The sequence below is a fragment of the Colletotrichum phormii genome (genome assembly GCF_030913505.1).
Source record: "Colletotrichum phormii strain CBS 102054 chromosome Unknown BDP81scaffold_44, whole genome shotgun sequence".
Classification (NCBI taxonomy): Eukaryota; Fungi; Ascomycota; class Sordariomycetes; order Glomerellales; family Glomerellaceae; genus Colletotrichum; species Colletotrichum phormii.
In genome coordinates this window covers 136,240-157,417 of record NW_026851486.1, presented here as the reverse complement: position 1 = coordinate 157,417, position 21,178 = coordinate 136,240, and the positions used below count along the sequence as shown (strand labels likewise).

The window sequence follows — 21,178 nt, the reverse complement described above, 5'->3', positions numbered from 1 at the left end:
TGCTGGATGTGAGTTGCACCCGCAAGCTGAGTACTGGGGAGACGGGTAGAAGTGCCAAGAAGGACTCGGCCGGTGATATACGACATCCTCATTGCAGTTTGAGTAGAGAGGGTCCTGATAGAAGCCCTGTGGCTCTTCGTACTCGTATTCTGCATGAATGGCCGGGATTGCCAGTTGCTCACTCGCTTGGCTTTCGTAAAACAGCCCTTCCGATCTGTTGAACTGTTGCGTCGTGTGATGCATGGATTCAATTGGGGATCGACGCTTCTCAATCGTTTGCGTGGGGCTCGTCGTATTACTGTGAATATGCTCCGGCATCGAAATCGGACTCATCATGGGGCTTTCGTGTTTCGAAGTGTTCGTAAGTTCCTCCGAATTCGAAGACGTATCGGATTCCTCTCCAGAAGTCGAGTCATGGTAGATCTTGTGATGTTGGATCAAAGCTACCTTGCGACAGAAACTGATTTTCTATTAGCTCGGACTCAAGTCGCCAGGGAAGTCGAAATTTGTGACTGACCTTTTCCGACAGGTCTCAATGACACATGTATACGGACGTTTGCCCAAATGCACCCGTCGATGGCGCGAAAAACTGGAAGACTTGGGAAGGTTCTGGTCAGAGTTTCGTTATTAATTATAACAAGTGTTTACTCACATCGGCGAATCGCTTGTAGCATCCAGGATACTGACACTCGTATGGCTTCTCTCCAGTATGCGTACGGAGGTGCACAGTCAACGCACTTCTTTGGATGAAACTCCTCTCGCAGCCCGGTGCTGGGCATGGGTACGGCCGCTCATTGGTATGAATTCGGAAGTGTCTGATGAGGTCCGACTTGCGGTTGAATCCCTGTAGGAAGACGTATGTAAGCATGATATTCTCCAGATATTTCCGCGCATAAGACATTACCTTCTCGCAGGTCTTCCAACTGCAGTAGAAGCGGCGGTAGCGCTCCTTGTTGTTGACAAGTTCGGTGATTTCCATTTTCTTCGCGGGCAATATCTCCAGGTTGTTGATGGCGGAGGTTGATTATCCAGTCAAATAGAGAGAGGCAATTTTCTTGAGATGATTGTTTCCGAGTTTCGGCTCCGACGCTTCGTCTAATAACGAACTAAGCGGATGTTACAAGCGCAAAGTGTTGGCGAATCCCATAATCTGGAGAACTATGGTAGACCGCACCGGTATGATGGAAATGGAATCAAAGCGTATGTCGTTTGTTGAAGAAGTTGCGATTTGGAGATGCAGAGAGGTGCGTAATTTTAGCTTGGGTTGGGGGCGTGTGTCTGTAAACGACTCGGTGAAAGAGAAATAACAAGTACTAGTAGAATGTAGGTAGCGGTCTGAAGGAGATTCGGCCTAGTAGCTGAATCGTATCCATTGGCAGCCATACATCAGAGAATGGGGCATCATCGCAACTTTTAGCGTGAAGCTTTCATTATGTAGGTGGAAAATCCTCGGTCAGGTTGCAGGATGCCTTTCTGTGTCTAGACCGAAATAGTCCTGCCGCAGTGTAGCATCGTCGTCGGATCCTTGAGAGATGGTCCAAGCTCAGGCGGAAACCCCCTGGGCATCCAGGGCTTCTCAAGGCAAAACATTGGAGATCATTTCAGTTCTCGTCATTCCGATGACGGTGTGGCATGCAGCCCGACATCTGCGGGGGCTTCATTGTTGCGAGTGGCGACGAAGCTTTCCCCTGCCCTGGCGTTCAGATGTCGCCATTACGGATAGAAAACAAAGTATTACCAGTTTTCTGTGCCGTTTGATAAGGCATGGGCGTCGTGGGTCGCTGCATGGGATATCCGTAAGTTGACTGGGGATGTCTGGAAGCATGGGGTAATTAGCAGCGTACCCTACAGAAACCCATTAGAGTTTGGCCCAAGCTGGAAGCGGGGGCAGTCTGGATGTGCTTCGAGGATCTTGGCCCTTGATTCCTAGTGATTGCAGTCCTCGTGACCAATACGGACTGCACAAACCCTAGTCTAGCCGAAGTGATCTACAGCCTTGGGTAGCAAGCATTTCCTCTCACAGTTTCATATTAGGGCTTAGTGTGAGAGGATAAAAACCTGTCACAGTGTGTTCTGTCTTACAGAATCGTTCGAGTTTTCGGTTCAGCACCTTGGACTAGTGAAGGGATCATCTGCAAGCCAGGACTCAGCTTTGCTTTTTCAATCCGCTCAAAACCGCTGTTTCCCGCCAAAGGCTGCCTCTCTGGCTTCACCGTTCTGCCGACTACCGCCAGGCCCTTGATATGACTTGCTGATGGGGCTGTCAAGAAAGTTTAGATGATTGACGGATCGCCATTCCTACGGGTGGCTCGGCCGGCGGATCCGAGGTGTCTTGCTGCCCTAGGGGCCCAATTCCGCCCCTGTGATTTGTTATTTCAATGGTAGATAACTGCTTGGTATCGGCCGGTCTCGAATCTGTGCGCGCTATCAATCTTTAAACTAGCTAAGCGGTCTCATAGCTATCTCTCGAATGCTCATACTGGCGGTAAGTGGGATTCCACGGGACTTGGTGCGGTTCCCCCGGGATCGAAAGGCCGTGCCCAGAGATTTCCGGCGACTGACGACAGTCCATGCCCCGGATACAACTCGGAATCGGGATCGGGGGTGCGACGCGGAACGCCACGCAAGATGCGGATTTCAATTCCCTCTTCGAGAAAAGCTTGCGAAGAAGGGCGGATCTTCGGGATCATCTAGGATATCTCCCGCCTTCTCCAATCAGCACTGAAACTTACAGATTCCATTACAGCCTAGACCGTCGAGTGAATGAGGGTGGGATATCACTTCTCACTTTGGGCTATTCCTTGGGGGGTTGTTGGGTGCTGAAGATATGATAAGTCTGTGGCAATATGCCAAAGCTACAGAGCTCAGGCTTGTGGGCCAAATTCGAGATGATCCTCCGCTAGGGAGCTAGCCAGGCCGTGAGACCCAGAGATGATGGCCCGGCAAGGATCTATGGTAGCCTTTAACCCCAGCTCTTCCACTAGGCTTGTCACTCTCAAGTTTTCAGCAGACGCTAACTCCATGTTGGCAAGTTGGAGTGGGTAGAGTCCCCGTCGAAGTCGGCATCAAGCAATTTCCCGGAAGGGCCCGGACGGGCCAGCAAGCATGCCTCAACAACAGGATGACTATGTGACTATTTGTTCAATCTGTCAGAAAAGGCGTAACGACGAAGAGCCTGGGCTGACATGGGGTTGAGATGGTTGAGATTTGAAGCAGGGAGATGCCTGCGAAACGGGACCATGAACGCAGATCATTCAGGCACCCCACGGGATGGGACCAGACCCGGAGGAACAGTCAACAAATGATATTCAGTATGGTCCCCAGTCAAATTCTTGAAATATCGCCATTGCCGCTGCCGCTCCATCCTGCTCACCTCTCATCCGAACGCGGGAAAAACAATCGAAACACGCGGTGAAGACACAGCCACATTCGTCCCTTTTGTGTGCCTGCGCGCGCTTTGACGTGTGCCATCTTTTCTTTTTCCTCTCGTGATATCCTGCCCGTTATTCGCAAGAACCCAGTCACGAGAGCTGAACCGAAACATTGTTCTTCAAGTGGGCTTATTGACAGGCACGTCAGGCCAGTGCCCAAAGCGTTTCTCTCCCTTTTCGGTATGCTTAGCTTACCCCCCAAATCATTAGACCCCTTGCATCTCTCTCGCACAGTTCGGGCACGGAACCGAATCAGCCGCAACCACGAGGCTCAATCCCGAGCTTCGCAAGCAGGTAAACTTATGTCTTAGCTTTACCCTGCGCCGGATTCGGTCGCAATACCCGAGCTCCTGATAACCATCAAAAGCTCAAGGGGCTCCATATTAATGCGCTTTTGACCTTTCACGTTGTGGTTTGCCGGTGGTTTGCCGATTGCGTAAGACTTCATGGGGACTGAGGAGGCGATTGGCCTTGGCTTAAATTCTTGGCCAAGGAGAGAACCACAGTCAGTTGTCGGTCCATCGCAAAAACTTCTCTTTTCGTAGAGGCCTCCAGCCGAGAGACGCTATGATACAGGACGATAATAATACGACGGAGTGGCCGACTTAACTCCATCATTGAGGAGACTTGGGATATTGCAATTGTCTTTGGAACATAATTGCTCAATCTGAAGCAAAACTAACTGAGCTGTAAAAGCACACAAACGCAATGATCAAAATGTAGATCAAGTGGAGCCACATTCCGTTTCTCAGGAGACTCAGGAGGTTGACACGACTCCCCAAGCGCCGGGTACGTTTACCGCAGTCCATAGCATTGCGATCTGCAACATGTAGTTAAGGTAGTAGAACGCCCGACTGGCCTTACCCGACCACTGAAGAGAAGGCGAGACTGAGACATCAAGGTCAGTGTAGATGAGAGTTTCCCTTGCCGCTATGGTCTGCAATCATGGATAAGTGGTTGCCTAAACTCAATCCAAACTCCTGAATGATGGTCAGGTTGCAAACACAATGCAGTCACGGCAGATGAAATTAGAGTGATTTGAATAGTTGGGGAACGTAGCACTCTAGGATTCCATCCAAAGTAAAACCTAATTCGGTCTCTGTGACGTGACAACTCCCTACCATATTATGAAAAAGCCGCGGAAATTTTCAAGTCTCCGAACAACTATAATTCCATGTTCTCCGAGTTCTCACACGACGATCTCGGGCGCCTCCTTTTTCAGCCCAACCTCTCTCGTGATATCCTTGTCAGATGGCGAAGGCGGGCACTCTTCAATATCCTCATCCAGCTTCGTGTCATCCAGCATCTCGGGATTGAAACACCGAGAACCCTTCGGAATAAACGTCGACGCAAACACCGTGGCCATGATGACGGTGAAGTGCACTCCGGCAGTGTTCACCAGCGCCTCTCGCACTGATCCTGTTCGGTTGTAAAGGCCTTCGAGGTACCTTCCGAGGAAAGTACCGGCAATCGCGTACGTAACAATGTAGGAGTACAAGAAAGCCATTACAGCACCCAGAGGGGATACCCTATTCTCCTTGTCTTCGAGCCTGGCGAGGGAAGCCTGGATGAAGGCAGCCAGCGATACATCTCCCGCAGCCCACCCGAAGGAAACCAGCAAGAAGGTGGCGGCGACGATCCAGGCCTGCCCAACTTGTCCCGAAGGCGGGTACCAGTAGGGGATGTACCAAACAATGAGCAGCATGAGGGCATCGAGGCGAAGCCACGGGATAGGCGTCTTGATCACGTTTGTGAATAGGAAGACGAACAGGGCACCCAGGAGCTCACCAAAGTTGGAGCCGCCGACCATGATCTGCGACCATGCCGAGTTACCCAGGTTACCGTCGAGCGACTTGGGACGCGATGCCGTTTTCGAGGTACCGGTGGCCGTAGAGGACCACGCCGTATGCCGGGACGAGCCAGAGGAATCTCGTCGACGTGAACAGAATCCTCGCGCCGACCCAGATGGACTCGAAGAAGAGGAGGAACCCCTTGCCAATGTTGACAAAGTAGTTGCTCTTGCGGGCCTCAGCTCGCGCGAGGGCGTTGCGGTCATGGCTCTCGTCGACGACGAAGAACCATAGAACAGCTGCAAGAGAGAAGCAGATCGGGGTGATGACGAAGGAGCGATTGTTGCCCAAGTTGGGTATCAAGACCAGCGCGGTGACGAAGGCGCCTGATGTACCGGCGACTTCGTAGAATATGTGCACCAAGCTGTCCATCTGGCGAAGTTTCTGAACGTTGCCTCCGACGATGTCTCGGGGGATGACGCAGCGGATTAGTTCGACCATGCCGTACGCGATGCCGGTGACCGTGTAGATAGGTATGATGGCGTCATTGTTGTAGTCTCCGTAGTAAGACCACTCGTCTTTGGGATGCTTCTTGCGATAAGCCTCTGGAACAAAAGTGCCTCCTGTCGCAGCATCAAGTATGAGCAAGATCGCCGTCATCAGGCCAATACGATTATGGCTGCTGAAAGTACGTTCTTCGTTGGGTAGTGTTTGATCAGGGGTGCAATGAGGATAGACCCGACACACTGCGTAGTGTCGGATTGGAAGTCCAATTCGACCGCGAGTAGGGGCAGAGCATGGGCCACCTCGAGGGGGTACACTTAGACCTCGACTACCCACCCAACCTCCGGTTGGAATATCCCTTCTATTCCTTGCGCAGAATCAATCAATACAGAGATAATGATACTTCGTCACCCCAAGGACCCTACGGTTCGAACCAACATCCCTGTGATAGGGATACCAACACGTAGCTTGATTCAGTCCTGTTGGTCCACGGGGTCGTATACGACAAATAGTGGTAGCAATGATCACTCGTCTGTTGGTGATCCTATTGCTTGTTCTTCTTGTTTTTCTATCTTACATTGTAGGCAGGAGTCGGTCGAAGTAGGTAGTGACGGCCTGGGTGGTTGCCCCACCTTTATCCGGTCGTGATGACTAAGCCAGTTGTCCCACTTCGCCCAGGGCAGGTGCCAGCCAGCCCATGGTACCTGCCTATTACTCCTTATCAGCCTTTGCTGTTCCAATAAGTCCTTTAAGAAGACCGAGACGTTCAAAAGTTCGAGATGGCGTGCCTCTGGTGTCGCTTTCGTAGTCGTAACGGTTAGTAGCGAGTGCTGTGATGGATCCGTTGAACGCCTCGAGGCCGAATTTGTACAGCATGTTGCCGCAAATGTCGAAGAATATGGCCCTTCTTTCTTGCGGGCTGAAAGACTTGAGCCGCTCGACGAAGCCCGTGAAGATGGCCATGGCGGGCTTCTGGCGTGTGGACGCTTTGATTTGGTTTAATTCAGATGCTCTTCTTGAGGTCTGGGGGATACAAGTGAATAGACCAGTTTGAGAACAGACAGTGGACTGCGGGGTGGAGGACGTGGGTTGAAACAAAAGTACCTTACTCAGATATAAAATAACAGCCCGGTGATTCGTATTTTGATTGTTTCAGACACCTCGATAGATAGTCCATCCGGTTGTTATATGTAAGATATACGACGAGATAAAGCACTTCCGCAGGTGAACGAAAATGTCGAATAGCAAGCGTACACAGCGTCCACGTGGGCCTGCTTGAACCTTGCTGCCCACAAGGTTGTCCATCATGGGTGGTAAATCTTGTCCATTGACCTCGAGATCGGCTTTTCTTAGGAAGGGCTGAGGACTAGGTTTCTTCGATCCATAGAGGGAGACTTGAGAGTGCCATTGGAGAAACCTTGGCGGCCAGACCTGATAGGATATGGGGTAACGGTCACGGCAGAACGCCATCCACATTTTCTTATGCCTTGTGTCAAATTCGACCTCAGGGTTACGCGGCTAGCCCGACCATATGTCGATATTGTTGCTCTTTCCAAATGTCAACACCTTAAGTCAACGCACCCACATTTGGCCCCCCTGCATTTGGCCACCCCAAAAATCCCTCCCAGCCACCGCATTATTATCCATACCCCAATGTACAAACCACCACAACAATTGCAAAAATCGCCCAAATGCAATTCCTTTTTGCACACTTATTTATCGATACGTCATGGTCGCGTATACCGAAAGTGAAGTTGCTCAGGCTCTTGAGGCTATCGGAAACGGTCTCTCTATCAAGACGGCCTCGATTGAGTTCGGAATACCAAGATCAACACTTCGTAATCGTATGAATGGCCACCAGAACAGAGCAACGGCTTTCGCTGAGCTTCAGAGGCTTCCTCCTTGGTAGGAAGATAAGCTGGCTGAATGGGTTCGCATTCAGCACACTCTGGGTGTCGCACCAACACATGAACAAGTCAGGGAATTTGCTGAGCGAGTTCTGCGTGCCTAAGTGGGATAATAATCAGCGCTGCCGCCAAAGCAAACAAACAAATCAACGCCAAGATTTGACTGATTTGACTGCCTTTTCCCCAAGATTGGTTAATTTGCCCTATTGGCCAATATAACAAACAAGTCCATAGAACACGTGACCCGGCGACGCCCATACTAATTACCCAATTAGGAAATAAGTGAAGCTATTCACAACTATTCATGATGCAATATGTGAGCCAATCTCAACCCCCATGGGCATGGCTTTCCTTTTCAGCCAATTCTTCGTCAACTGCAGCTGACCCATAGTCTGAGGCTTCATCGAGTGCCTTTGCGACGTCAGGGTCAGCTTCGCAGTACTGAATGCCCTCTCACAGTCAGCAGCCATGGCTGGTATTGCCAACACATCAAGAGCTAGTCTACTGAGTAGAGGATAGGTTGACTGGTGGTCTCTCCACCACTTAACAGGATCTTCCGTAGATTTAGGAGGCTGCCTGAGGTACGTCTCCAGCTCATCCTGCTGTCGAGAAGGCTCACGACTACGTCTAGTCTGTACCCATTGCCTGAAGTGGCTGTCTTCATGGGATGGAAGTGTGATCTCAAGAACAGCTGTAGAGTCATCAGACTCTTCCTCGGACCTATACCAATGGTCAAATGTCGTAGGGTATATATGGCGTTAATTGCTGCCCGTAATAAACGGCGTCGTTTTTGCGACATCAAAGTAGTCCCTGAGCCCCTTCTTTGCATCACGAACCCACTCAAGCTGAACCCCTTCATCCCAGACTGCCTCAAGGTATGAGATACCAAGTGAAGGGTGGAGAATAACAGAAGCAGCAAACAAGGGAGACTCCTCTAACTTCGTATAGTATGAGGAGAGCTTCTTCCAGGCCAACTCAACAGAAGTACGAGGATGCTCCTGGTACGAGGAAGAGAAACCCATAAATCGAGCAGTACGTTGACTCCAGTCCTCTCTTACATGTTGTGGAAGTATGGATTCCTGAAGAGGCTGGGTCTGGCTGTTGACTGAAGATCGAATGGGGCGCCCTGATCGAGTCTGTGATGGTAGAGACTCTTCATCAGCAGTCACATTGATCGTAGACGACTCGTCTTCCTGTTGAGAATCAATGGGATGGAGTACGGAGTTATATAGACTCTTCCACTCCTCTAGATGCTCAAGGAGGTACTCCATGCTAGTCATGACTTCCCAGAGACGACCATGCCCATCCCCCTTACCCTACCCCTCCGTCCTCTTCGTCTGCAGGTAGAAAGGCTCAAGGATAGACTTGACTTCAACCAAGACTTTCCAATCTTCTAAAGAAAGGAGGTCATCGTCAGGTATCCTTTTACTGGCATTGTCCTGCTCCTGGACCCAGTTGATGTAGGTCTCGATCTCTGCCCTCTTCTGAAGAGCTCGATGGATCATGAGGTAGGTGGAATTCCATCTCGTCTCGTTGTTAAGAAGAAGATATGACTCCTGAGACCCCTGGCTGAATAGCTTAAAGTCTGACCCAGCATCAACCTCTTGGGCTGCTTTCCTAAATCGCTCAGATCGCTAAGGAGAAGCCCTGATGAACTTCACGATGTTACGAAGCTTACCAACAGGCCCGGTCTTCCTCCAGAGTTTCAGATCTTCCTCCTCATAATAGACAGACAAGTAGAAGAGTGACTCAGCCTCAAAGACTTTACGATCAGCACCAAAAAGAAGGGCTCGTCCCACCAGGTTAAGTATATGGCCGTATCATCGCATTCTCCTTGCCTGATAGTCCCCCTGATCCATCATAGGGTCGAGTCTCCTGAAGAGGGCAGAGATGCAGGTATCGTTGTTGCTGGCGTTATCACAGACCACCACACCCACTTTGCCAGTGATATCCCATTGCTGAAGAGTCTCGTAGATATTGTTGGATATGTTGGGACCGCTGTGATCGCCGCTCATGTGGTTGAAGGCGATGAGACGAGACTGGTGTTGGCCCATACTATTGATGAAGTGGGCAGTGACTGCAAGGTAGGCGTAGTTATTGGGTGACGTCCACAGATCAAACCCAATATGGATCTTAGTGAGGGCACTGTGGAGTTCATCCTTGACGTAGGATTGCCCCCTAGCAAAGAGAATGGGAAGATGGTCCATCATTGAAGTCCTACCCCATGGTACCTGATCAGCCAGAGAGGAGTTGTGGAGTCCTAGAACTTGTTGAACGAAGCTATCTTGAAAGTAGTCGAATGGTAGATCGTTGGTGATGATGGTGGAGAGACAGAGATCTATAACAGTAGCCACTTTCGACTTAGATATATAGGAGATCTTCCTCCTCTTCGATGAACGAGTACCATGCTCTGAGCTGTGGAGAGTCTCTCCTGAGCTTGTCTCATCGGTAGCAGAACCCCATTGTGAGACTTGATGGCATCTGTATATAGATCAGTTAACAATAATCATACCAAAGGACATATACGTACCTGCGAAGATGGTCTGCAGCAGAGCTAGAAGCAGTAGCAGCAAAGAACTCTGGCTTTCCTTTACTGTCACATTATTGACAGCACCAGTAAGCACCAGCTGGCCCCTCATCACAAAGCTCAACAAGGAAGACCCCATGGTCCTTAATCCAACTCTTCCTCCCCCTGCCTCCTTTACGGGCCAGCTGCTCCTCAACCACATATCTCTTGTTCTGCCATATGATCGTAGGGAGGTCGAAGATGGATGGATTCGAGGGAGGAACGACAGAGACACTGTTGGCCACTTGAGTTGCAATTCTGGAGGGGGATCGAAGCAGTTGAAATACGTTGGTAAGCAAAGGAGTGGGGGACAACATCTGTAAATAGCATCGTTAGCTGTGAAACCAAGACATCATCATGCCTGGGGAAGAAGAGCTTCCTGGATGGATGGGGAAGCCCTTATATAGGGCCAGGGAGAGAGGAGGGGGGGGGTGGCTGACGTACGGTTGAAGTCATCATGGCAAAGGTAGGCAAGCCCAGGATGTTGGCGATGTTGCTGATGTTGGCTGCTTGTGAGGCATGAGGAAGAAGAAGAGACGTAGTAAGAGAGCGGTTCCAGTGTTTTTATACCCATATCCAACGTCGCTGGGAATCATAGATCACTCAGGAGTATTGTCTGAAGAGAAAATACAGCCAGGAGGGCAGAAAAGAATGTCGCAAAGCTGTCAGGATTAATGGTGCTGCATACAGAAAAAGAAAGCTGACCGCGTTAGGGCGTGAATATTCGCGATAATAGCATCCCATTGGCTATATGCAGGCTTATGTAATATGCCAAGCCAAATCAACCCAATATATCAAATCCCGGTGGTCAGAAGTTGTTTGATTGATAGTTGGGAATAGCCTCAGTTGTTTGGTTTGTTTGGAAGTTTGATTGATAGATTGGCTTTAGCGGCAGCGCTGATAATAATGCCATTGGCAAGAGATGGATCGAAGTTCTCTTGAGAAAAAACCCCTCAGTTAAGGTCCAGAGAAGTCGAACCATCGACTCTAGACGTGTTAATGGAGCAACTACTGAGGTAATTAGGCCCTGGTTCTGATTACTCGACATACCAGAGATCAGGAAGATCAAACAAGCCAATAGGTATAATATGGACGAGACTGGTATTCTGGAAGGCAAGGGATCTAATGGGCTGGTCTTGGGCATGGCAGAGACCAAAGCAGTGCGGAAAAAAGAGCCTGGATCGCGTGCCTGGGTGTCGATTATCGAGTGTATCTCAGCTGAGGGCAAAGCCATCAAACCACTGGTGATATTCAAGGGAAAGTCGGTCCAGCAGCAGTGGTTCCCCCTTCAACTTGTCCCATTCGATGGTTGGAAGTTCACAGCAACAGATAATGGCTGGACTACAGACGACACTGCTGTTCGATGGTTGAGAAAGGTCTTCCTGCCCCAGACTGAGCCCCCCCCCCCTTAGGGGACTCGACAAGCGAAAGGAGCCTCGACTGTTGGTCCTGGATGGGCATGGGAGTCATACGACGACTGAATTTATGTAGGAGTGCTTTATAAATAACGTCTATTTGCTCTTCTTGCCACCACATACATCCCATGTCCTCCAGCCCCTGGATCTAGCAGTCTTTGGACCAGTGAAGACTGCCTACAGAAAGGAGCTCGGAAACCACGATATAATAGACAATTCTACTATCGTTGGAAAGCGGCACTTCTTGGCCTGCTATGCGAAAGCTCGTTTGGCTGGTTTGACGTTACATAATATACGAAGTGGCTGGAGGGTAACTGGACTATGGCCTATCAACATGGATAAGCCACTCACCAGCCCACTGATAATCGCCAGCCCATCCACACCGCCAAACAAGACTGCAGAGGCTGGGGCAGTGACTATCAATGCCAGACAAGTCGTTGACTGGGCATCAGCGACGTCTGTTGTTGAGTGGTCGACTCCTACGAAAGCTGGTCAGCTCTGTGGCCACTTGAAGCTATTCACAGAGCTCAGTCCAGACCACAACACTCGACGACTGCTGTTCAGAAAGATTAAAAAGGGCTTCAGTCAGCAGGCCTACCAATTGGCTTTCTCTGAGCACAAGGTTCGCCTGCTCCAGGCCCGAATTGACCGCATGGCACCCAGGAGGAAGAAGACTGTACAGACAGATCCAAATACCAGGTTCGCGACCATCGCCGACATACAGAGAGCTCAGGAGGACTCTGGCGACCGTCTCGTTAGTCCCAGTCGACTATCAGGGGTCAACTCACCTAGTGAAAGTGGTGACTGTATTGTAGTGGCAGCAGAAGGTAGTTAATTAATTGAGTGTAGTTGGTGGTGATGTTTTGAGACTAAGTTGATTGGGGTGGCCAAATGCAGGGGGGGGCCAAATGTGGGTGCGTTGACTTATATCGCAAATCGGAGTACAACAGACCAATGTTTCAGTGCATCTGAAGGCCTCATGTGACCTTGCCTCATATACATATGTGCATCATCTTCAGAATATTCCGCTACGCCATCTGACGTCTTCAAGGTGTCAAATAATGGAAGAAGCGACTTTCATAGCGCCACGCGGCTTGCCATGCCCCTCGCTCCTCGAGTATTATCTACTGCCCAAGCCAAGGTAAAGCTCCGATAGCTTATTCGAAGCCATTCTCAACGCAGAATGGTCCATGGTATTCGGTCATGGATATCGCTTAGGCTCAAAACCAGTCCGGGTCTTGACGTGCAAAGAACTCATGATGATTGGGCGCGGCAAAGAGCATCGTAGAACTTGGATGGGAGGCTGTGCTGGAAGCAACGACGCGGCCGATTGACGATCCCCCGAGCCAAATGGTGTAGCTGTCAACGACTTTGCCGTCTTCTCGCTTGCTGCTGTGGTTGTTGCTCTCCCACATCTTGGCAGTGGTTGTGCTCTTGGCAGACGAGGGCGAGACTGCGCCTTCTTATGCTTTCCATTTGGCTTGGCGCCTGGAGGGTAAAATGGCGCAGGCAAAGTGGAAAGATGAGAGCCAACCATTTAAACACATGGCCTTTCCTGGTGTTTTTCCATCGATTGCTTCAAGAAGCCGTTTCCAGGTTTCCAAGAAACATTGAAAATTTGTTGCCAGTCGAACCTTTCATGATGCCAAGATATCGGCTGCCTCTTTGCCTTGTCATCTATCTCAATCCATTGGAAAAAGTTGTCTGAACGGAGGATGTACTCGATGAACCTAAACTCGTCTAAGGGCTGCATTGAGCTCGTTTGACTTTGGCGTACACATTCCAAGTATTGAATCGAGGAGTGCGTTGTCGCAGCTCGAGCATGGGTGTGGAATCCTGCGGCGTGCGCCGGTCCCCACAGCTACCGGACGGAGCGGCGCATATGGGTCCATTCGGTAGAATCCGTAGCTTCAACCTCCGGTAAGGTACTCGCAGTTGCAGGGCTCGAGCGGATTGTTTAGCAATCGAAAAGAAATATGTTTCCTAAAGTCTGGAGGATTCCAGCAAATATTTCCTCATCAAGCTCTGGAGCCGTGTGGATATCACGTTGGTTGACCTTCAGATCTGCTGAGCAGCCTGCTCCTTGGAGCATCGCCATCGCGATTCCTGAGCATTGTAAATAGCTCGATCCCACAGAGATTTTCCCTAACAAGCCTCTCAAAGTGTTTTAACATCATAATGTTTGAGGACAGGATTTCAAAACAAAAAAAGATGAGCTGTCTGTGACATTATGTAGGACCACCAATTTTTTGTGAGCACAAATGCACTCGAACTCGCTACCCTTGCGGGACCCACTATGTGAAACCATCCACCACTAGGTCATATATACTTCAGACGCTGCTCATACCTTCCTTCCGACTTCTCTGTCTCATAGATCTTTGCAGCCGGCGGTGGAGGTCATGCGTATTCCATCGAGCCAGGCTGCTTGCTGAGAGCTTATCTTCGTAAACCTCAACCCGACCTTGCCTTGGGATCGTTGACAGCGAATGCCACGTAAACAAGTTGGCGACCAGAAATTTGGGCATAAGACTGTTGAACGTGATTCGAATGTCACAAGTGTACTCCGAGCTGATTGACCGTCTTTAAAACTTGCGCTATTCGGATACGGAAGGCTGGGATCAATAGCATCCGACGCTTTGCCAGACACTGGAGGTATGTATTGTGCTTCTTCTCTATATGTGACATTCCATAATTGGAACGATTGCTTATGAGCAGCCTGGGCTCAGCGTGACAACTCAATGAGTACACATCAACGGCGCGTACCCGTCTGTCCACTTCTGAGCACCCATAACGATAACCATGACCGCAAACCCCACCACGACACTACTCAGGCCATACACATATGCATGCCTCCGCCGCAGCGCCGTCAACTCAGCAACCCACGTCGAAACAGTCGTAAAGCACCCGCAGAACCCGTCCTCGACGCCCTGCAACACCTGACACCCGACAACGCCGCCCAGTCCCGCATGCGCCAGGTCCCAACACATACCCAGCACAGCGACGCCGGCGATGTTGACCGCAAAGGTACCCATCGGAAACGCCGGCACCCGCGCGTTGAGAAGCAGACTGGCGTAGAAGCGTGCAAGGCAGCCGAGCGGCGCAAAGACAATGGAGAAGATAACGCGCCCTCGCCAGGCGTCGTGGGGCGGCCAGATGGCGAGGAGGACTGCGCCGAGCCAGGCGCCCCAGCCGAAGAGAACAGCGCAGCGGTCCATTACTTTCCGGCCGAGGAGGTATGGGATCGATGGGGTTATCCCTTCAAGTGCGATGGCGAGATGGGCGCCGAAGATGAGGGCTGAGAGGCTTAGGGCGACGGTGGCGATGATGATAGCCATCATCGCCATGAAGGACTGGCCTCCGGTCCGCGGTTCGGGGGTCGCTCCGCCGGGGCGGGGGAGGTCGTTTACCATGGCAAGGAAGATGTCGCGAATAAAGGAGGAGAAGGAGGTGAAGGAGCCGCAGAAGCCTGTAGAGAGGCCAATGTAGAGCGGTATCGTCTTCTTGGTTGCGAGGTGGGCCTTCTTCGCGGCCGCGAGGTCGGCGGTAGCGGCACTCCCGTCGTCCGTCTGACCGCCGCGCCGCCGGGCTTTGGTGATCTCTCTGTGGTAGTTCGGCGTACCCCATTCCTGCTTGAAGAGCTTGCGGTCTTCGATCAGGAAGCCCATGACCAGGCTGCCGCCGACGTTGGCCCACAACACACTGAAGGAGATTGGGGCACCGGGGTAGAGCGTTAGAGCCTGTAGTCCGAGACGGGCAATCGTGCCGAAGATGGCGAAGAAGACGAGGTATGAGAGCGTATACACCTCCGTCGCCAACCTGGAGACGCGCGCGGTGGGCTTTGAGGTTGTCGTCTCGGGCTCGTCTTGCTCGTCGGGCGTTGTTGTGTCTTGCATTTCGAGGTCGGAGGGCCGTCGAGGGGATCGCATCTCCTCCAGGCTTTCACCCCTTCCCGGGCGATGCCGTTTGGGACTATGCGCGACGGGGTCCGCGATCATCTCGTCGAGGTTGCTGTAGTCTTCTGGTGCATAATATTCGGACGACTGCCCCTCCTCCTCCAGACCCTTGCCTTCTTTCGTGCGACTCTCGCTGGAACTGTGTATACCAGAGCTGGCGATCGTGTCCTTGGAGTATTCTTTGGGAGCGTTGTAGCCGGCAGATCGCATCTCTTCCAGACTCTCGCCCCTCCCATCACGGCTCCTACTCCCGCTATGCGAGATTGGGTCTGCGACCATCTCGTCGAGGTTGCCATAGTCTTCAGGCGCATCGTACCCGACCGATCGCCCGTGATGTGTATTCTTGCTCTCTGCATGAGCCTGCCTGCTAGTATCGCTCGTCTGTACGAGATCTTTATGACCCGCGGTAGCGCTGTTGGCGTCACCCATTTCGTTTCCGCCTTGCATCACGATTTCCGTCCTTGTATTTCGTCGTTGGCGCGTTTCGATGCATGACCGGACCTCGTGTGGTCTTGTTCGGTATTCATATCCCACTAGTTTTCGACTCTCAAAATGGATCTGGGGTCGTGGGAATTCCGGGTAATCGGCAATATCGTCAATAAAAAAGAAGGTTGACCAGTAGTCGCGTCACTAAACTGCTGCCACTGCTTGTAGCGGGAACGTCATTCCCGGACAACCTTGTCTTGGCGGCAGAGGCGGATATCTCGGTACTCCCGGTTTTGCTCACCTCACACCGCTCACCGACGGCCCGAGCTCCATGGTGGGGTATCCCTCGCCGAGGAAAGGCGGAGTACACCGAGGCGGTGACATTCCACACGTCGATGAGGTAAGTCAGTGCGAGGGATGGAGGGGCCCAACATCCCGAGCTAAACAGCTTCAGGCAGGACGACAGGCAATGGCAACAAGTCGAGACGAACACGTTACTAATAAGTTCTCGATTCCCCTATATCTCGTCACCCATGCATTATCAGCTATCTGTATAAGATCCAGGCCCCAACTTAAAATGCATGACGGCGACCTCCGATGCCTTGCCGGACGCCGGAGTTGACCTGGTGGCAGTCCCCAATTGTTCCAAAAAAAGGCGGGCGTTGGGCGTCGGACCTCATGGGCAGCAGCGGGCTTATCTTATCCAGAGCTTCCCGCCGCATGCAGGACCCACTCAAGGTACCGGCGCTGATCAGGAGGACATGGAAGGACCCCTCCTCCTCCTCTCCTATGGTAGGCAGGTACTGCCTGCTGGTCTCAGTGGCTTGCTCCGGCCTCCCCACCAACCTCTCGTAGATATCGACGGTAAACTCCCAATTCCCATTTTCTTTAAATCTCACGATTCCTCCCTTACTTTCTTTCATCTGGTCACCGTTCAATGCTTCAGCGTATTCGTGTTTAATTCCATCCCACGTTTCTATCAATCCGTATTTACACCATGGCCTCCTCAACACCCGAGCTCCCTGCCAACGTGCACATCTCCCAGCACCCCTGTCTCCGGGCGAAGCTGTCCCAATTGCGGTCCCAGTCGACGCCGGCGAGGGAGGTCAAGACGCTGGTGAATGATATCGCGTTGATGGTGGCATACGAGGCCCTCGCTGCCTCCACGAAAGCGACAGATGGATCAAAGGTATCTTCCCCTTCTTCCCAAAACCTGTTTGGATTACATCGACCACTGTGACTGGACTGACACTGTCGCCCAGGACACTACCCCGCTAGGATTCGACTTCACCTCAACCACAATCTCTCCCTCCAGCCTCTGCCTCGTCCCCATTCTGCGATCAGGTCTCGGCATGGTAGAAGGTAAACGACCAAATCCAACACCATGCTCCTTCTTGCCCAGACCTAAACCCCCAACTAACACAACCAAACCACAGCCGTCCAAACAATCCTCCCCACCCCCGCAGCAGTCCACCACCTAGGCCTCTACCGCGAACCATCGACCCTCGAGCCCGTAGAATACTACAACAACCTCCCCAACCACGTCTCCCCCGACGGCTCCAACTCGGGCGCCTCCGAGCTCGCCATCGTCCTCGACCCCGTCATCGCCACGGGCGGCACCTGCGCCGCCGCCATCCAGACCCTCCGCGAGTGGGGCGCCAAACGCATCGTCGTCCTCTCCGTCATTGGCGCCGCCGAGGGCGTCAAGCGCGCTGCAAGCGAGTGGGCCGACGCGACGGATATCTACATTGCCGGCGTGGACGCCGAGTTAACGTCGAATGGCATGTTGAAGCCTGGTGTTGGTGATGTCGGTGATCGTTTGTTCCTCACTATTGGAAAATAAAAAGGCTGCTACTAATACCCGGGGCGGCCCGGGGTTTGGAGATTTGCTATTTTGGCCCTTGGATTGAAAATTCACCTCATACTAGACGACGGGTCATGCATGGCACTGATAGAAAGGTTTTTGGATGCTGGAGTCGAAACTAAAGTTTCATTTATCCTGGGTATAATAAGCAATTCATCCCCCCCGTGGACCACCGGACCCAATGCCGTTGCGTCTTTCACATTCGCGTGTACGTCTCCTCATCCAGCAGCGTCTTCTCTCGCCAGCAATCTTCAACCCATTCCGCGGTCACGATGTGTGGAATCTTACGCCTACGACTGGCTTCCTCTCGCAAAGCAGCGGCCGCATCCTTCCGCCGGTCCTTGTCCCCGACCACGACTACGTGCGTAGTCTCTGTGTCGTCGGCATCACTGATCAAGCGTGCACCGCCAAAGGTCAGATAGTGCCTAAGCTTCAACATCTTGATCTCGTCTTCATCCTCGTCCTCTTGAACGTTGACCAAATGGACGGCGCAACGATGGAACATTGATCCCTTCATCGGACCCACCCCGCGTCCACGCTCCTCGAGCTGATTGAGAAATTGCGTCTTGTTAAAAGGCTCCGTATCAGGCTCTTTCTTGGGCATCGTATTGAGAACTTCGCGCAGCTCGATGAGACTGATATCGCGGGCGTAGCTGTCCCCGTACATATCCGTGTTCTGCAAAGCAACCGTCTTGAGAGCTTCCGTCGCATGTAACAAGTGTCGCTCCTCATAGGGAAGTAGCAGAGAATCGTCAGCCTGTTCGAGACAGTCTTGGACCCACTTTGGCCTGATTATGTCAACACCGCTGCCCTTTTGCCCCTCCTTGACCAAACTCGCGACCTTGACGACGTTCTTGTCCGCCAAGAGAATCATCCCGGACTGCGGGACACCCCGCTGAGAAACCTGGCCGCCGTTCTCCTTGATAAGGGTCTCGAGCTGTGCCTTGGTCTTCTTAAACGGCTTGAGCGACTCGGACAGGACGCAGAACTCGAGGCCTTCAAACACCTTAGATTTGTCTGCTTGGAACTGCGCAGGCATGTTTTCCGTTCCGGCGATTACGACTTCGCGCTTGACGCGCTTCACCGACTTGCGCTTGCGATTCTCGACGCTCATGGTCTTTTCTTTGGCTTCCGCCTCCACTCGTCTCCGGAGGTCTAGGAACTCTTGCACGCTTAGGCCTTCATCCCAGTTCTTGTCGGTTCTCAGTTTGCGAAAACGGGGGAATCGCAGGGTGAAGCCGAGTGAGAATTGGTCCGAATTACCGATGCTCGCGGCCTTGGCCTCCACGACGACAGATTCGCTGGGTCGGATCCAGACATCGGGCTTCTCGAATTGCCGGTCGCCGCCGGCGAGCTCGATGTATTCCACCGGAGGCCTCTTCGGGTCCCATGTAGTCCATTTTCCATCCGTTCGATGCCTGATCTCGGCATAGTCTCCCGCCGTAAAGCCGCCGCCGACTTTGAAGAAGCTGAAGCATTTCTCGGGATTCGCGCCGGCTTGAATGTGGTTCTCACTGACGCGAAGGCCACACAAGAAGCTGGAGATGGCGCCACCTCTCCGCCCAGAGCCGTAGTAGCCGCCAATAACGACACAATCTAGAGACTCTCCGAACTCGGACATGTACTCTGGCTTGACTTTCAGCCAGTCGTCGTTGCGGCTGTTGAGTCTGTACATCGATCTTGGGTTCTTGAGGACCAAACCTTCCGACGCCTCGGCGACGACTTTGCGGAGGAGTGGCTCGATGGCCTCTGGCGATGTTGCAGATTCGTATTCGTGGATCTCCAGCCTTCTGTAGACGCCTTTCACAGCTTTCCCTAGGGCACGGCGGCGATCCCGTAGGGTGTACTGGGTCAAAGGCTGGTCGTTCAGCAGGAGGATGTCGAAGACGCGGTAGAGAGGTCGCGGCCCTGTGTTGTTGTAGGGATTGTTCTGCTCTGCTAGAGCAGCTGTTTTGAGAGTGCCGAACGGCATGATTTTGTCGACTTCCGGGCCCCAAGTAATCATCTCCCCGTCGAGGATGACGTTGCGAACACCCTCGGAGAAGGCCTCTGCCAGGTGACGAGTCAGAGCTCCCTTCTCGTCCTTCAATCCACTACCGTATAGGTAGGTGTAATCTTTCGCCTTGCGAGACCAGAAGCAGAAACGCAAACCTCCCGGAACGCTTGGTTCTTCGGCCATGTGCATTTGCATGCGCTCGCCGTCCAACTTTTCCTCGATCCAGAACTCGGGGTCCTCCTCTGTAGTCCGGAGGTAGTCGACCATCTTCTGGAAAGAAGATGGCATCTGGAACTGTGCCAGCTGGGGCTGGAAACATTCCATGAGAGTAACACCGGTATCCTCCTGCTCCAGGCGGATCCTGGGGTCATGGAGCTCCCAGCAGACGCGCCGGAGACTTGACGACACGCTGAATAGGGCCTCGCCGTCTGGATGCCACAGGTCGAGAAAGGTCCGCTCGGTCGCGCCGACCTTCATCTGCTTGAGCACGATGCGGATCAACCACATAAGTTCCTCCGCATTCATGCGCTCGTAGAAAACCTCAAAGACCTCCAAGTTCTCCAGCTCTCCCGCAGATGCGGCGAGCTTGTCCAGCATCTCATTGACCTCGGCAATCGTCATGTCGCCGACTTCCGTCCGCATCGGTCGCTTGGAGAGGACCTCGAAACATCGCCCCGCGAAGTCGCCCGCTAATCTGGAGAAGGTGGTCTGACCTGGCAACTTCCAGTGAAGTAGATTGTGGCCGTCTTCCGAGTTCTTGTCGATCTTCATGAGCTTGACGAGGAGTTTGCCGATAGCATTCTCCTTCAGGCCGTAGACGCCGCGATCCCGATCCTTGTCGGGAAGAATGAGTCGCAAAGCCGGGTAGATGTCGTTCCCCACATCGTTTCGCCATCTCGAAATAAAACGCTCAATGATGTGCCTTCTCTGTTCCTGCGGCGACAGCTTGTGCGGTCCGTGGGGGCCCTTCTTGGTGCGAGGTGGACCGCGACCGGCTGGCTGCTTCTTGTTCTCGTTCAAAGGATTGAAGAGACTTTGGAAGAGTTCTGAAAAGCACATCGTCTTTGAATGATTGTGTGGACGATTTGGGTACCTGCAGGGGCGTGTGAGCTCCGTGGCCAAGGAAGGGAAAGAGAGCTCACTTTTCGTTCAATTCTTCGAGTGTGGTCCCTCCAATAGCATATTGCCTCTCCTCCTCGTCAATCGCCATTGCGTCGGGCGACTTTTGCCGCTTGCGTTGGCTCATAATGGGCAATTCACGGCGTTCACTGCTGAGAGGATTGAGAGCCGTTGGCGACGGAGTATTGGGGGGATGATTTGGAGGTA

At 52.3% G+C, this 21,178-nt stretch overlaps 5 protein-coding genes across 5 annotated transcripts; 1 reads left to right on the top strand and 4 right to left on the bottom strand.

The window, feature by feature from the left end:
- Positions 1–471: 471 nt before the first annotated feature.
- On the bottom strand, positions 472–979 carry BDP81DRAFT_336101 (uncharacterized protein; the record flags this gene model as incomplete). Its single annotated transcript, XM_060585892.1, has 3 exons — positions 472–597; positions 653–844; positions 905–979. 3 exons carry the CDS (start codon positions 977–979, stop codon positions 472–474), a joined length of 393 nt encoding a protein of 130 aa, XP_060437758.1.
- A 2,397-nt stretch (positions 980–3,376) lies between these two features.
- On the bottom strand, positions 3,377–6,688 carry BDP81DRAFT_466575 (uncharacterized protein; the record flags this gene model as incomplete). Its single annotated transcript, XM_060594409.1, has 4 exons — positions 3,377–3,530; positions 4,700–5,244; positions 5,285–5,900; positions 6,441–6,688. 4 exons carry the CDS (start codon positions 6,686–6,688, stop codon positions 3,377–3,379), a joined length of 1,563 nt encoding a protein of 520 aa, XP_060437757.1.
- Positions 6,689–14,348: 7,660 nt separating this feature from the next.
- BDP81DRAFT_335986 (CrcB-like protein-domain-containing protein) lies at positions 14,349–15,539 on the bottom strand (the record flags this gene model as incomplete). Its single annotated transcript, XM_060585884.1, has 1 exon — positions 14,349–15,539. One exon carries the CDS (start codon positions 15,537–15,539, stop codon positions 14,349–14,351), a length of 1,191 nt encoding a protein of 396 aa, XP_060437756.1.
- A 1,264-nt stretch (positions 15,540–16,803) lies between these two features.
- BDP81DRAFT_172262 (uracil phosphoribosyltransferase) lies at positions 16,804–17,944 on the top strand. Its single transcript, XM_060582174.1, has 3 exons — positions 16,804–17,181; positions 17,255–17,354; positions 17,429–17,944. Exons 1-3 carry the CDS (start codon positions 16,990–16,992, stop codon positions 17,833–17,835), a joined length of 699 nt encoding a protein of 232 aa, XP_060437755.1. The 5' UTR covers positions 16,804–16,989; the 3' UTR covers positions 17,836–17,944.
- Positions 17,945–18,052: 108 nt separating this feature from the next.
- Positions 18,053–21,098, bottom strand: BDP81DRAFT_336013 (DNA ligase I; the record flags this gene model as incomplete). Its single annotated transcript, XM_060585886.1, has 2 exons — positions 18,053–20,945; positions 20,995–21,098. The coding sequence occupies 2 exons, from the start codon at positions 21,096–21,098 to the stop codon at positions 18,053–18,055; spliced, it is 2,997 nt and encodes a 998-aa protein (XP_060437754.1).
- Between the last annotated feature and the right edge of the window lie 80 nt (positions 21,099–21,178).